General features: G+C 44.3%; 1 protein-coding gene across 8 annotated transcripts in view; it reads left to right on the top strand.

Moving 5' to 3' along the window:
• The window catches only part of LOC123516001, a 50786-nt gene that overhangs the window by 21690 nt on the left and 16596 nt on the right, over positions 1–12500 (top strand). Inside the window, exon 1 of one of the 8 annotated variants that reach the window (XM_045274986.1) lies at positions 4368–4406. The exons of 1 other annotated variant lie outside the window; for it this stretch is intronic. Coding sequence is in view for 3 of the 7 variants with exons in the window: in XM_045274979.1 (XP_045130914.1) it covers positions 10013–10180 (168 nt within the window). In the remaining 4 variants the exon portion in view is untranslated. 6 more of the 8 variants (XM_045274981.1, XM_045274984.1, XM_045274982.1 and 3 more) reach the window with 6 other exon arrangements.

The following is a 12500-nucleotide window of genomic DNA, read 5'->3' on the forward strand; positions in this document are numbered from 1 at the left end:
GCCTTCTAACCTTTCGCGTCATGAGGTTGATGTACTGCGTGACGTATGTGGCGGTACTATAGGATGAAGGAGACACGAAGGAAGCTGTTTGTGAGACGTTTTCGATGCTTCCGCTGCTCTTAGGTTGGTTCATGGAAGAGGTGTTAGTGTTGGTAGCGGTGCCTCTTTTTTGTGTTTTGTGTCTTGTCTTCGTGTTTTTTTCTATTCTGTTCTATTTTGTCAGTGACTTTTATTTGTCATTATTTATTTTCTATTTCATTCCGGTCTGATCTGGGCTCGTGTTTCTCTAGTAAAGTAATTATGTATTTTCTTTATGGAGGTTATCGAGCGTTTGTTTTCTCTCTTATTATTTTTTTGATCGTTTTTGTTGCCCATGGACAATTTTTCCCTCTTACATAAAAAAGTAAATCAAAGTTGTTTCATTGACGAGTTTAATTAGGTCAAGCAAGCTGTGCACCTCATTACATCTGTAACTCTTCCTTCTCCCCACCTTCCTTTATGCCTCAAAGGTTTAATCGTTTGTCTCGCACTGGTTAACCTTATTCACCGTCGTCCTCTTTGTCCTCTTCGTCACTTCTCTCATATTAGATGTCATGCCGTCTTCTTGTTCACAATAAAGTTATCGTCGTCGTCCTCATTCTTTTTATCTCTCCGTCTCGGAAATTTTTCTTGTTTATGTTTTAATCGTCAAACAAGCAGAAACTAACATTACACACATATTCCTGTTTGTTTTCCTTTGTATTCCTTTATATTCCTCCTCATCCTCTTCGCTTTACCACGGGGTAAGCAGGACAGGACATGCAGAGGAAAAACTACAGTAAAAGTGACATAAGGTGCATTGACCAGCTAGAGGGTAGGTAGGGACAGTCCATGGGAGGGTAGCAGCTGTCACAGAGAGAGAGAGAGAGAGAGAGAGAGAGAGAGAGAGAGAGAGAGAGAGAGAGAGAGAGAGAGAGAGAGAGAGAGAGAGAGAGAGAGAGAGAGAGAGAGCATATCTTGTCAACCACTAACCTGATCCACTTAAAAATTCATTTTCTCCTTATTTTCACACACACACACACACACACACACACACACACACACACACACACACACACACACACACACACACACACACAGATGAATTAACGAGCACACCCAGACACTATCCACCCTTTTTTGCACCCCTACAAGTGCTCTTGATAAACACGTCACGCGGGCATGCCGGTCTGCATCAGCTACTGCCCTATCTATCCTGCGGCGAGGAAGAAATAAATGTGGTTAGTGAAAAAAGAAAATAAATAAGCAAATCATTATGAAAAATAAAGAAATAAGAGAAAATAAAGAAAGAAAGTTCAGTCTTATTTTATTTACCAGACACATTTGAAGAGACTTTGGCGAGACACTGTTACTACAAAGCTATAAGGAAGGAAGAAAGAAAAAAAGTCATTCCTGTTATTCCTGACATTATATCCTAGACATTATTACAAAGGACACTAAAACGTCAGCAGGGCCCGTATTTTGAAGAGCCTTGCCATCTCACAGGCACCATTTTCAAAGGCCACACAGATGCTATCATATATTTCCCTGACATTGTTTAAAGACACCATGATATATTAAAACTCATGGCCGGTGTTGGAAAAAGAAACTTTGTTCTTCTTCTAAGGCTCAAAGAGGTTACAGATTATAACTGAATTCTCTTAGATGTTTTTCCTTCATAGATGACACATCCCTTGTCAGAACTTCATCATCGTAACACTGAGGTCATATGGTGCCGTGCTAATTGGACTAAATCAAGAATTATTAAGAGGTACATTAAATTGAATGAATACAAGCAGTGAGTATGGCAGTTATGCTGTATGGTGTTGTGTGCATTGCCTACCTTGTGCTGTAATGTTGCGTGAGAGAGTGGGTCTCTCTCTCTCTCTCTCTCTCTCTCTCTCTCTCTCTCTCTCTCTCTCTCTCTCTCTCTCTCTCTCTCTCTCTGTTTCGTATAATGCTCTCATTCACTCTTGTCACATTTCACTCCCTCATACAGATGCATTCATTCATCCCCTCCTGTCACACTTCCCTCCCTCATGCACTCCCATTATCTCTCACTCTTCTTAAACGATTTCTTCTTCCATAGGTATTTTCAAAGGCCATTGAGATTACTAGTCTTGTTTTCGAGTGCGTGTTGCCCTACTGGTGGTACTTGATCACTGCCAAAACTGTCATCTCAAACCGTGGAAACTCTCAATAACTTCCATTAAAACAGTTTAAAAGTATTCCCCTTGAAAACCCACAATGACTGCCAATAGAGAAGGTTAAAGGTATACCAGAAGTCACTAGAATGTTTTGATAAGATGTCTGTCGGGGACGCTAGGGGGTGCTTGTGATTGCGTCATGTACCAAGTGTGACACAGCCCGCCTCTCGTCCTCCGCTGCCATCACCACCACTACCACTACCATCACCACCACCACCACTACCATCACCACCACCTCGCTATCACTGTCTCAATGTGTTTTGCAATTAGTACATAATATATTTTTCTCTCTTTGTACATTTTTATCTGTTTTCCTGTCGTCGTCGTTGTTGTTGTTTCTCTCTCTCTCTCTCTCTCTCTCTCTCTCTCTCTCTCTCTCTCTCTCTCTCTCTCTCTCTCTCTCTCTCTCTCTCTCAAGTGTAGGCTACCACCCTCTCAATTTGTGTCACTCTATACTCCTCCTTCTCTTCCTCATTCCCCTCCTCCTCCTCCTCCTCCTCCTTCAGAACCTCTCTTGGTTTCATGGTGATAAACAAGACTGGGAAAGTGTCAAGAGAGATGTGACTGCCTTCCCCGCCTCACTTCTTTAGATTCTTCCTTAAAAACTCTTGAGCGTCATGACTCGCCTTTCCTCTTGCCTCGTGACGTCAAGACACTCACTCCCCTTTGTCACTCACTATGTCACTGGTGGCGATCCGAATCTGTACTTGTATGTGGGAGGACTTGACACACATGCTTCTCGACTGACGTTAAGGGATTTGAAAGATGGAGAAGAATGAAGAAGAAATAAGGGGTGAAATGATTAGTGTCTCTTGTTATTTTTCTCTCATTTTTAAGGCCCATATTCTGAAAGACCTCTGCGGTACACCTTCACTATTTTCAAATGGCTCTCGTTGAAGTTACACGGGCTTTTAAGGATGTTTCTGTAATTCTAGTGACATGTTAACAAGTTTTCTGCATTATCAACAAGACAAATAGTCTTTAGAACTCGGCCAGTCGTCTCTGTGGTCTTTTAAAATGATCGCAGTGAGAGAAAGAAGCGTTTCTGAATATGACGCAAAATCTTACATGACGCAAAATCTTACATGGGAAAAAAATGGAGTTATCTTTGTTTTTGAAAGTGCGATGTTTTATGACTATGCACGATGTTTTGTTGTTATTCATTTCCATTTATTGATATGATTTTCTCTAGTCTACGTGCATCATGTCATCTTCACATCTTTCGTCCTCCTTCTCCTCCCCCCTCCTCCTCTTCTTAACATTTGGTTTCCACGTACACATTAACAAATACCCTCATTGCAAAAGGGCTTCCTGCATGGTTTTTCTATGTATTCCTCCTCCTCCTCCTCCCACTGTCGAGCACCGTCACATGCATGCAAAACTACACAAATCCAATCCCTTCTTTTATGGCCCGTATACTTAAATCCTTTCATCTCTCATCGTGACTATTTTCCCAGACGACGGAGATGATAAGTCGGGTTTTCATGACTGTTTTCTCTCGTGAATGATGCAGAATCCCTGTTAAACTACTGCTGTAATCATGCAAACACCCTGGAAAACACACAATTACTTCCACTAGAGCCTGTATGTAACAGTAAAGAAAACGACGAAATGTTGGTAGTATTTTGTGGCCTTGAATTCGTGTTAGTTTTCTGTAAGGATAACATGCTAGGTTATCCTTTTACTGTTATTGTTCCCTAAAGATAAGGTATTAAAGATTTTCCTGCTGTTGCTGCTCCTGCTGTGTTCCTAGAGATAAGGTATTCAATTCTCCTTCGTCTACGGCTGTGTTTCTAGTGATAAGATGTTAGATTCTACTCCTCCTACTATTGTGATCTAGAGATAAGGTGTTAGTTTATCCTTTTGCTGCGTGGTGGTCTTAGCACGATATCGTTTTTTTTTTGTTTTGTTTCCAGTAATTAGAAGGAAAGTTGATTATTTTGTTGTTTTGTATAGTGTTTGTATTTATTTTCTTGTCTTCTTTTTTTGTGTGTTTTGTTGCGCCTTTTTATTGAAGTCCTTAACCTCTTGAGTACGTTTTCATATTTAGTCTGTATTCACACAAGGCGGGGTTACATCACCTGTCCTATATTTTCATGCGTCAAGGTGCTCTCTGTACTAATCCCTCTATTTCCGTCCCAGATTCCAGGGAACACCTTGACGCGGGAAAGCACAGGACAGGTGATACAATTCCACCTTATGTGAATGTTGATTATTGTGCGAGACTCTTCTTTCGCTTGCAAGTTATAGTTTCCCTTGTGTGTGTGTGTGTGTGTGTGTGTGTGTGTGTGTGTGTGTGTGTGTGTGTGTGTGTGTGTGTGTGTGTGTGTCTGTGTGTGTGTTATCTTTTTTATTTTCTATTTATTTATTTATTCATGTGTGTGTGTGTGTGTGTGTGTGTGTGTGTGTGTGTGTGTGTGTGTGTGTGTGTGTGTGTGTTGATTTCCCGTTCTAGTTCCGTCTGTTGGTTGGCTGGTTGATTGTTGTTGTTGTTGTTGTTCTTGTTGTTGTTGTTGTTGTTACATTTTTTTCTTACTTTCCATTCTTGTTTCATTTGTGCGTTTTCTTTTTTCGTGTCTATTTTCTCTCTTGGGTGGTTTCGTACATTTTTTTTCTTTCATTCTTTCTTTTATTCTTTCTTTCTTTCTTTTTTTCTTATTCATCATTGTTTTCACTTCCGTCTTAGCTTCGTGTGTAGGTCTCTCTCTCTCTCTCTCTCTCTCTCTCTCTCTCTCTCTCTCTCTCTCTCTCTCTCTCTCAGATTTCTGTTTCCGTTATGGTACCGTCCGTTGGTTTTATTGTTTTCTCTTTCTGAGTTTCTCGTCTTCATTTCGTTTCTAAGTATCCTTTTTTTAAGTCGTACCTCTGCCTTCTCTCTCTCTCTCTCTCTCTCTCTCTCTCTCTCTCTCTCTCTCTCTCTCTCTCTCTCTCTCAAGTTCCTGTCTTAGTTCCATGTATTCGTTTCTCAAGATTGATTTCTTGACATACTTTCCCGTGAGTGAGTGTTGTATTGTATCAACCGTGAGGGAAACTATATTGCATTGCCCTTACTCCACATGTTACGCTCTCAACATATTTAGCCTTTTATTATCACTCATTTCATCCTGTATTCTCGTCCCCTTCTTGTTGTAGCTTTGTATCAACGTAACAAAACAGTAAAATCAATTAATCTTTATTGCCATCACCACGTGCACTGCTAAACTTCATGGACATAAATATATAACGGTACAGTTCCATATGTAACTTTGTGAGCCTGTATTTTCATGTCACTCCTCTTTAAACTTCGTACTGGCATGAAGTAAAACACGGCATGACTCAAATAATTTTATCACCATTAATTATTATATCACCCCTGAAACTACATAAACACCATAACGGTACAGACTAACTAATTTATAATGCGTGAACCTCCATCTTTCATTTTTATACAAAGCTGTATTTTCATATGAACGAAAATTAAAAGAGCAAAGTCAAACTATTTTATCGCCATTACCGCATCATCCCTAAAACTGCATAACAACAACAAAACTGCAGCCAGGATCATCTATGAAAACACTGAAGAATATAAAGTAAATTCTAATGAGAGAGAGCCCAGTGTTTAAAGAGACGGACTATATATGGAGATTAGTTGAATTCTCCCTCTCTCTCTCTCTCTCTCTCTCTCTCTCTCTCTCTCTCTCTCTCTCTCTCTCTCTCTCCCGAATCGAGAACACCTGAATTATGTTAACTAGTAGATGGACATAACTTTTCTCTGCTAGGGTTTGACAAGCGGGTCACATTTCACTTTCCATCATTTCTATGCAGACTTTCTATGACAACAAGTTTATATCCGGGTTCGTAAACGAGGTTATGCAAGGCCTCACATGTTGGGTGCCTCACTAATGCTTCTCTGGAGGATTGGGGACACATAGAAATGCTTCAGCCGCTTCTGGTCATCCTTTGTGTTACTTCGTGCTTCCTCGTGTCATGAGTTTGTGTAGTGTGTGTGTGTGTGTGTGTGTGTGTGTGTGTGTGTGTGTGTTTTCTTAAGTGCTTGTCACAGTAATACTCTTCTTCTTTCTCCTCCTCCTCCTCCACCTTTAGTTCTTCTCTTCTTTTAAGGATGCAAGTACCTTTGAGTGAAGTTTGTGTGTAGGTGAAAGTTTACACACACACACACACACACACACACACACACACACACACACACACACACAGGTTCAATGCTACAAGTGAAATGTTGTATAATATTGTGTGTTGTGTATTGTGCATATCACTTTGATGTCATATTCAGTAACTCCCCCTCCCCCTTCTCTCTCTCTCTCTCTCTCTCTCTCTCTCTCTCTCTCTCTCTCTCTTCTAGACTTAGTGTTGTATAATCAATGTGAGTCTTTTGTGTTGGTTTGTAGCGCCGTTTGATTTTCTGTCAGTCTATCTCGTTTTTCTCCTTCACACAGTCCCGCCCCGCCCCTCGCCCCCTGTCTGCAAGGTCACTACACGCTGTAACACATGATGCAACAAGAATTATGTTGTGTCGGTCATGAACTTACTGTCCCTATTCCCCTCACACACACACACACACACACACACACACACACCAGCTGTATGTATATGCAATACATGAAAGCTGATGCAAGGTTGAGATTGTGACTCATCTTCATGTTCCCAGAGCAGCTTCCCCAAGCTACCTCCACCGCGTGGTGGGCGTGAGGAAAGACTACGTGAACACTGGCACGAACCCGCTCGGTGCTCGGCAGGCATTCCCACCGACCATTGCCGGTGTCCGTGGACAGAGTGATGGGTTCAGGCGTTTCCGAGGCTTTCTCATCTAATCATGCTCCGCTGTAGAGAAAGGAAGTCACATGGTGCTCTCACGGTCAGGTAGTGGATACTTTAGAAGGAGCCTAGATGTCATGCTGGGGTAAAGATAAAGCCGTGGGCGTCTGGCATCCCTGTGCCTGGTGCATGAGAGAGCCTGAGGTTGTTGCCGGGTAACCTGTCTTGCGGTAGCCGACTCTTAAGAGGAAGGTGGCGCCGCGGCTGGTGGAGGTAATGGAGTGGTGGTGGCAAGGACTTTTGCAGGCTCATCGCAGCAACATCGGCAACGTGAGGGGTTGGCGCGGCCACGTGAGCGGCTGTAGGGTGTGTCCTGGCTGTCGTGACCTTCACCTCCACACCATAGCAGCTGGGAAGCTCAGCTGACCAATGTAAGGGAAGTCAAAGACACTTGTGAATTTTCCTTCACTTTCTGTGGAAGCGGCGAGATGTGGCGCAGGTCACGTAACACATGAGGGAGCAGAGGAAAGTTCTTGGTGCAGGCTAGACGGCTTCCCCAGCCATGACGTCATGATGTGGGGCAGGTATCCCGCGTTGCATCAGGCGGAGGATGTTCGTTGAAATCTCTCTGGGTGCGGGACGGGGTGGGGATACGACAGTGGGGGCCAGGGAGGGGCATGGAGGCCTTGCCAGCCGAGCCACCTCCGCTAGTCACTCAGTCCCACACGCGGCGCCGACACGTGCGCACTCCCGGATACTTCTCCGTGCACGCTCATTCAAGAGTCGTCTATTAACACAGTGCTTCCAGAATTCGCACAGCAGACTCATTCCAGTGTATAGTGTACAGAACCACAGCCACCGGTGCGGTGAATGCCTCACAACACCTCTCGTCTACACTCCGCGACTCGCCATTGTTCGCCAGTCAGTCAGGTGAGCCTCCAGGTGGTTCAGGCATCAGCTGAGCCGCCTGTGCTTTCAGTGTTCAATGATGAACGGAAATTCTTGCAGTCACCCTCTGCAGCGCCTTGCCCGCCTTCAGCATGGCAATGGCCAGACCTGGCGCGGTGCTTTGTCTGGAGGAACTCTGCTAAGGGACCGAGGGGCACCGCTTTTAAGAGGTTCAAGTGGGCTTTCGCCACGAGGGACAGTAATCCTAGCTAAGTCTCGTGGGAGTTAGGATGACCATGGGGAGTGATCCGATGTCGCGGCCTGGCAGAGAACATTGACAGTGAGCACGTGTATCTGTAACTGCAAGCCTGTTTCTCTGCTTTGTTTGATATGAAGTAACGTAACACTGGGAGGAAATAATCACACATAGCACTAGCCGTTGGCATCTGCCAGGGTACGGTCCCGCGTTGCTTAGTGTGCGCAGTGCCAGGAGTGTGCAGGGCATGCGGGAGTGTATCAGTGTATCACCACCCGAACCAGAACTGTTCTTAGCGTCAGACACCTCGGCTCCTCCCTCCATGGTCACTTGAGAGCAGGCGCTGGTCGGCGGTGGAGCGCAGGGCTAGATCCTGTTGCTCGTATACAAGGCAGGTGTGTGAGGGGCGCGGCGGGGATGGGACCAAGTGGTTAAGGTTTTTTTACATTGTGTCTGGGGCGTAGCGTGTGAGGGTTCGTTCATGTATTGCTGTGGATTGAATGGTGGTGGTGGAAGAGGACAGAGCAAGGGAAGGTAATGACCCATTGTGTTGTGTGCTTGGTGGTGTTTCCTTGTACTGTAGTAGTGTGCGTTGATGCTATGGTGATGTGATAGTCTCAATATTGGTGGTGGGAAAGACGTGTGTTGTATAGTTGGTCCCATGTATCGGTGTTATGATAATTGTAGTGATAGTAATGATGGAGACGGTAACCAAAATACCAGGGGATAAAACCATCCATCTCTCCTCCACCACCCATGATAAGATGCAACACAAGACCCTGAGATATTTCCAAGAATCACAAAGAGAGAGTAAACGTTGTTTATCTATAATATTCGATAGTGGCTGGTGATCAAGGCTTCACCACCACCACCTCACATCAGAATCCACCGGAAGTCTCGCCCCCCAACCACCACTTCTCACATCCTACCTCTCTCCTTACTCCTTACACCCTTTTCTCTCTGTTCTTCGTCTCCCTCCCAGTCCCAGCCTCTCTGCAGGCCCATCACCTGCCTGAGTCATTGACCAGGCCAGGTGGAAGGTCCAGCCGGCTGAGAGCAGACAGACATAACATGTTGTGGCCCCCAAGAGGAAATAAGAGAAGGAGAGAAGAGATGGCGGCGGTGGTGGTGGTGGTGGTGGTGGTGGTGATGGTGGTGAACATTTGGGTGGTGCATGCAGGGTGTAATGAACAGGACTAGATTAGCGGGTGTGTTAACAACGTATAAGAGAGAGGATGGCTGATTGCTGGTGGGGTGAGACATGAATGATGCTGGTGGGTGGGTGAGAGACAGACAGACAGAGAGAGAGAGAGAGAGAGAGAGAGAGAGAGAGAGAGAGAGAGAGAGAGAGGAGGTTAAGGTACGGAGGCAGACAGACCAGGAAGCCACGAGTCCTTGAACTTGGAGGCAACTTAAGGAGAGTCGAGATGTGATTAGAGAGGTTACTTAACTATACCTTTCCTCCTCCTCCCCTAACTTCTGCACCCGCCCAGCCTTTTCCTTTAAGATAAACTGCTATGGAAGTGAATTAATTGACACATCATTGAATTAGATCTGAGTTAACAGAGTTTTGGAATATAAATCACAAGGAGTGTCAAGTGTGCCGCGACCCACTTATCTCCTGAAGCTCCTGAATTAACCACTAACTACCTGCCGTCCTTTACCTACTGCATGGTGGAGCCAGCAAGGAACTTCTGGCTCCACGGTTCCATCTTCCCTGACTGGAGCGGATGTGGGAGAGACAGAGATGATCGAGAAGCCTTGTGCTTCCTGCTGTCTCGGGGAGGAAGAAAGATGCCTCGTGGCCCATTCACCAGCTGGAGGCCCCTGTGGAAGTTCCGGTCCAAGGCGCCCTCCATCAGCTGTCTGCCGCTGGGTGTGAGTAGGAATGGGTGGCAGATGGCGTGGCTGTTCGGTCTCTTCGTTTAAAACACGGACGGGGAATTTTTCTTCTACCGGATGCGTATTGTTATTCTCTTCTCACCGTGGGGCATTTCCGAGGTGTGTGTGTCAGACATCAGTTGGTGCCCGTTGTGTCTCGCTCTTCCTCTCTACCGTAAGTGTATATCTTCTTATATGTCGTATATCTCTTTTTCTTCTTATCCTGATTCTCTTGTTACTCTTTCTCCTTTTATCATGAATCATTATCTCCTTATTTTAGTCTATCTCTTCTTACTTCAGGTTTCTTTACCCAAGTCCGTGTACCAATACTTCTCCCGTAACTTCTATTCTTTTCTCCTTACTATATCTCCTTCTTTTCCCTATCTCCTCCTCCCTTTACCTTCACTCCTCATGTTTCCTTTGGTCTTTCTCTCGCTACCTCCAGTCTTTCTCTTCTTACCCTTGCCCTTCTTCTCTTACCTTGTCTCCCTCCTTTTACCCTAAATCTTAATTAACTATCCCTCATCTTCCTCTTCTCTTTCTATCCTCATAACAGAACCACAAGTCTTCTATGCCTTTCTCTCTCTTCCTTTTTTTTTTTTCTCCCAGTGATTTCTTAAAGTCCACACAATCAAAAGTCTCTCTCTCTCTCTCTCTCTCTCTCTCTCTCTCTCTCTCTCTCTCTCTCTCTCTCTCTCTCTCTTTTCACCCTAAAGTGCAATGTTCTCTGTGCGCCTCCAAACACCAACAGTTAACCTTGTAGTGCGGTCGCGGGTCGAACAAAGGATCATCTTAGCGTCACTCTCTCTCAGGTGCCTCGATCCTCCACCACTACGGCACGCACTCCTCGCATAACTGTCCACCTCTCACACCAGGGCGCTTTGAATTAGTTACGTCACTGGGCCACTAATGCTCTGAAAAAAAGCGAAGTCACAGGACGCTTTGTCACTGCCGTCTGTGTCGCTAAGGGACGGAGGCAGGTGAGGTCACAGGTCGCTCGAATGTAAGGCGAAGGGCAGCAGGAAGGACAAAGGAAAGCAGGTAATCGAGCGAGACTGACTGAACTAATGAATGTAGTGACTAGAGGGAGAGAGAAGGAATGGAGAACCTTGAGATAAAAATAGAGGAATTGCAAAGGAAAGAAAAACACTTGAGATTAGATAGGAACGGTGGACATACTAAAGGAACTGAAGAGACAAGAAATGGTTATGAGGTGAGCGATGCAACATGAACTTAGAAGACAGAGGGAAATATTAAAAAGAAAGAAATGTGGGTATTTAGTGGTAAATAAAAACGGACTTAGAGCGGAGGGCATTACAACGTACCATACAGGAAACCATCCTAGATAATTAAGTAGAATAATGAATTAGTAGGTGCGAAGAAAGGAAAGTTCTAGAAGGGATGAATAAAATATTGTATGAACTAAGGAAAAACGTCTAGATGGGATTACTTACATAACCATGAGAGGAAAATAAGAAAAAAGATTACCACCAGAACTATATATATGTCAAAAGAAGAAAAAAAATGTCGCGAAACAAATAAGTGTATGAAAGAATGAGAGAGAGAGAGAGAGAGAGAGAGAGAGAGAGAGAGAGAGAGAGAGAGAGAAGCAGGTTAGTAGGAAATCACCCAAGTTAAAACCAAGTGAAAAATGAAGATAATGCAATCAAGTGAAACCCAACAGAGGTTCACGAGGAGATGAGAGAGAGAGAGAGAGAGAGAGAGAGAGAGAGCTGGGTAACGGGGGGATTAACTGGAAATCAAACTACCGCCACCGCCTCCACCACCACCACCACCACCAGAGGACACGTGACTCAAGGCTCAACTAACACTTGAGGACGTGAGGTGAAATAACATGATAACAGCACTGACAAAGACGTGATGCAGAATAACAGTGAAATATATATCGTACGTAGTGACGGAACAACGCAAAACAGAAAGGAAGGATAAGTAAACAATGGGATGGATGTTGGATTTTGGCGGTGGTGAAAGACAAGACTTAGCATAACGTAATTTCTTTAACGTTTCGAGTACTCTGAAGAAAACCGTAGTCGAAACTTAAGAGGAATTTTTTTTTAATTTTTTTTTATTCTGCATGTGCTTCACCACCACCACCACCACTAATAACAACACCACCACCACCACTAATAACAACACCACCACCACCACTAATAACACCACCACCACCACCACCACTACTCACTTGTCAGAGCCATACAATAGTGACAGTATGAAACGTTTCCAGCGATAACGTAAAGAGAGAGAGAGAGAGAGAGAGAGAGAGAGAGAGAGAGAGAGAGAGAGAACATATAAGAATACGAAGGGAGTAAGAAATTAGTTACCAAGCGGGAAAAAATATAATGATAAAAGTGACGCATGTAACACAGTGTCCTTTTCTAATCACACACACACACACACACACACACACACACACACACACACACACACACACACACACACACACACACAGGAAAGATAAAAAAAAAGATGATAAG

This window comes from Portunus trituberculatus, chromosome 40, assembly GCF_017591435.1.
Source record: "Portunus trituberculatus isolate SZX2019 chromosome 40, ASM1759143v1, whole genome shotgun sequence".
NCBI lineage: Eukaryota > Metazoa > Arthropoda > Malacostraca > Decapoda > Portunidae > Portunus > Portunus trituberculatus.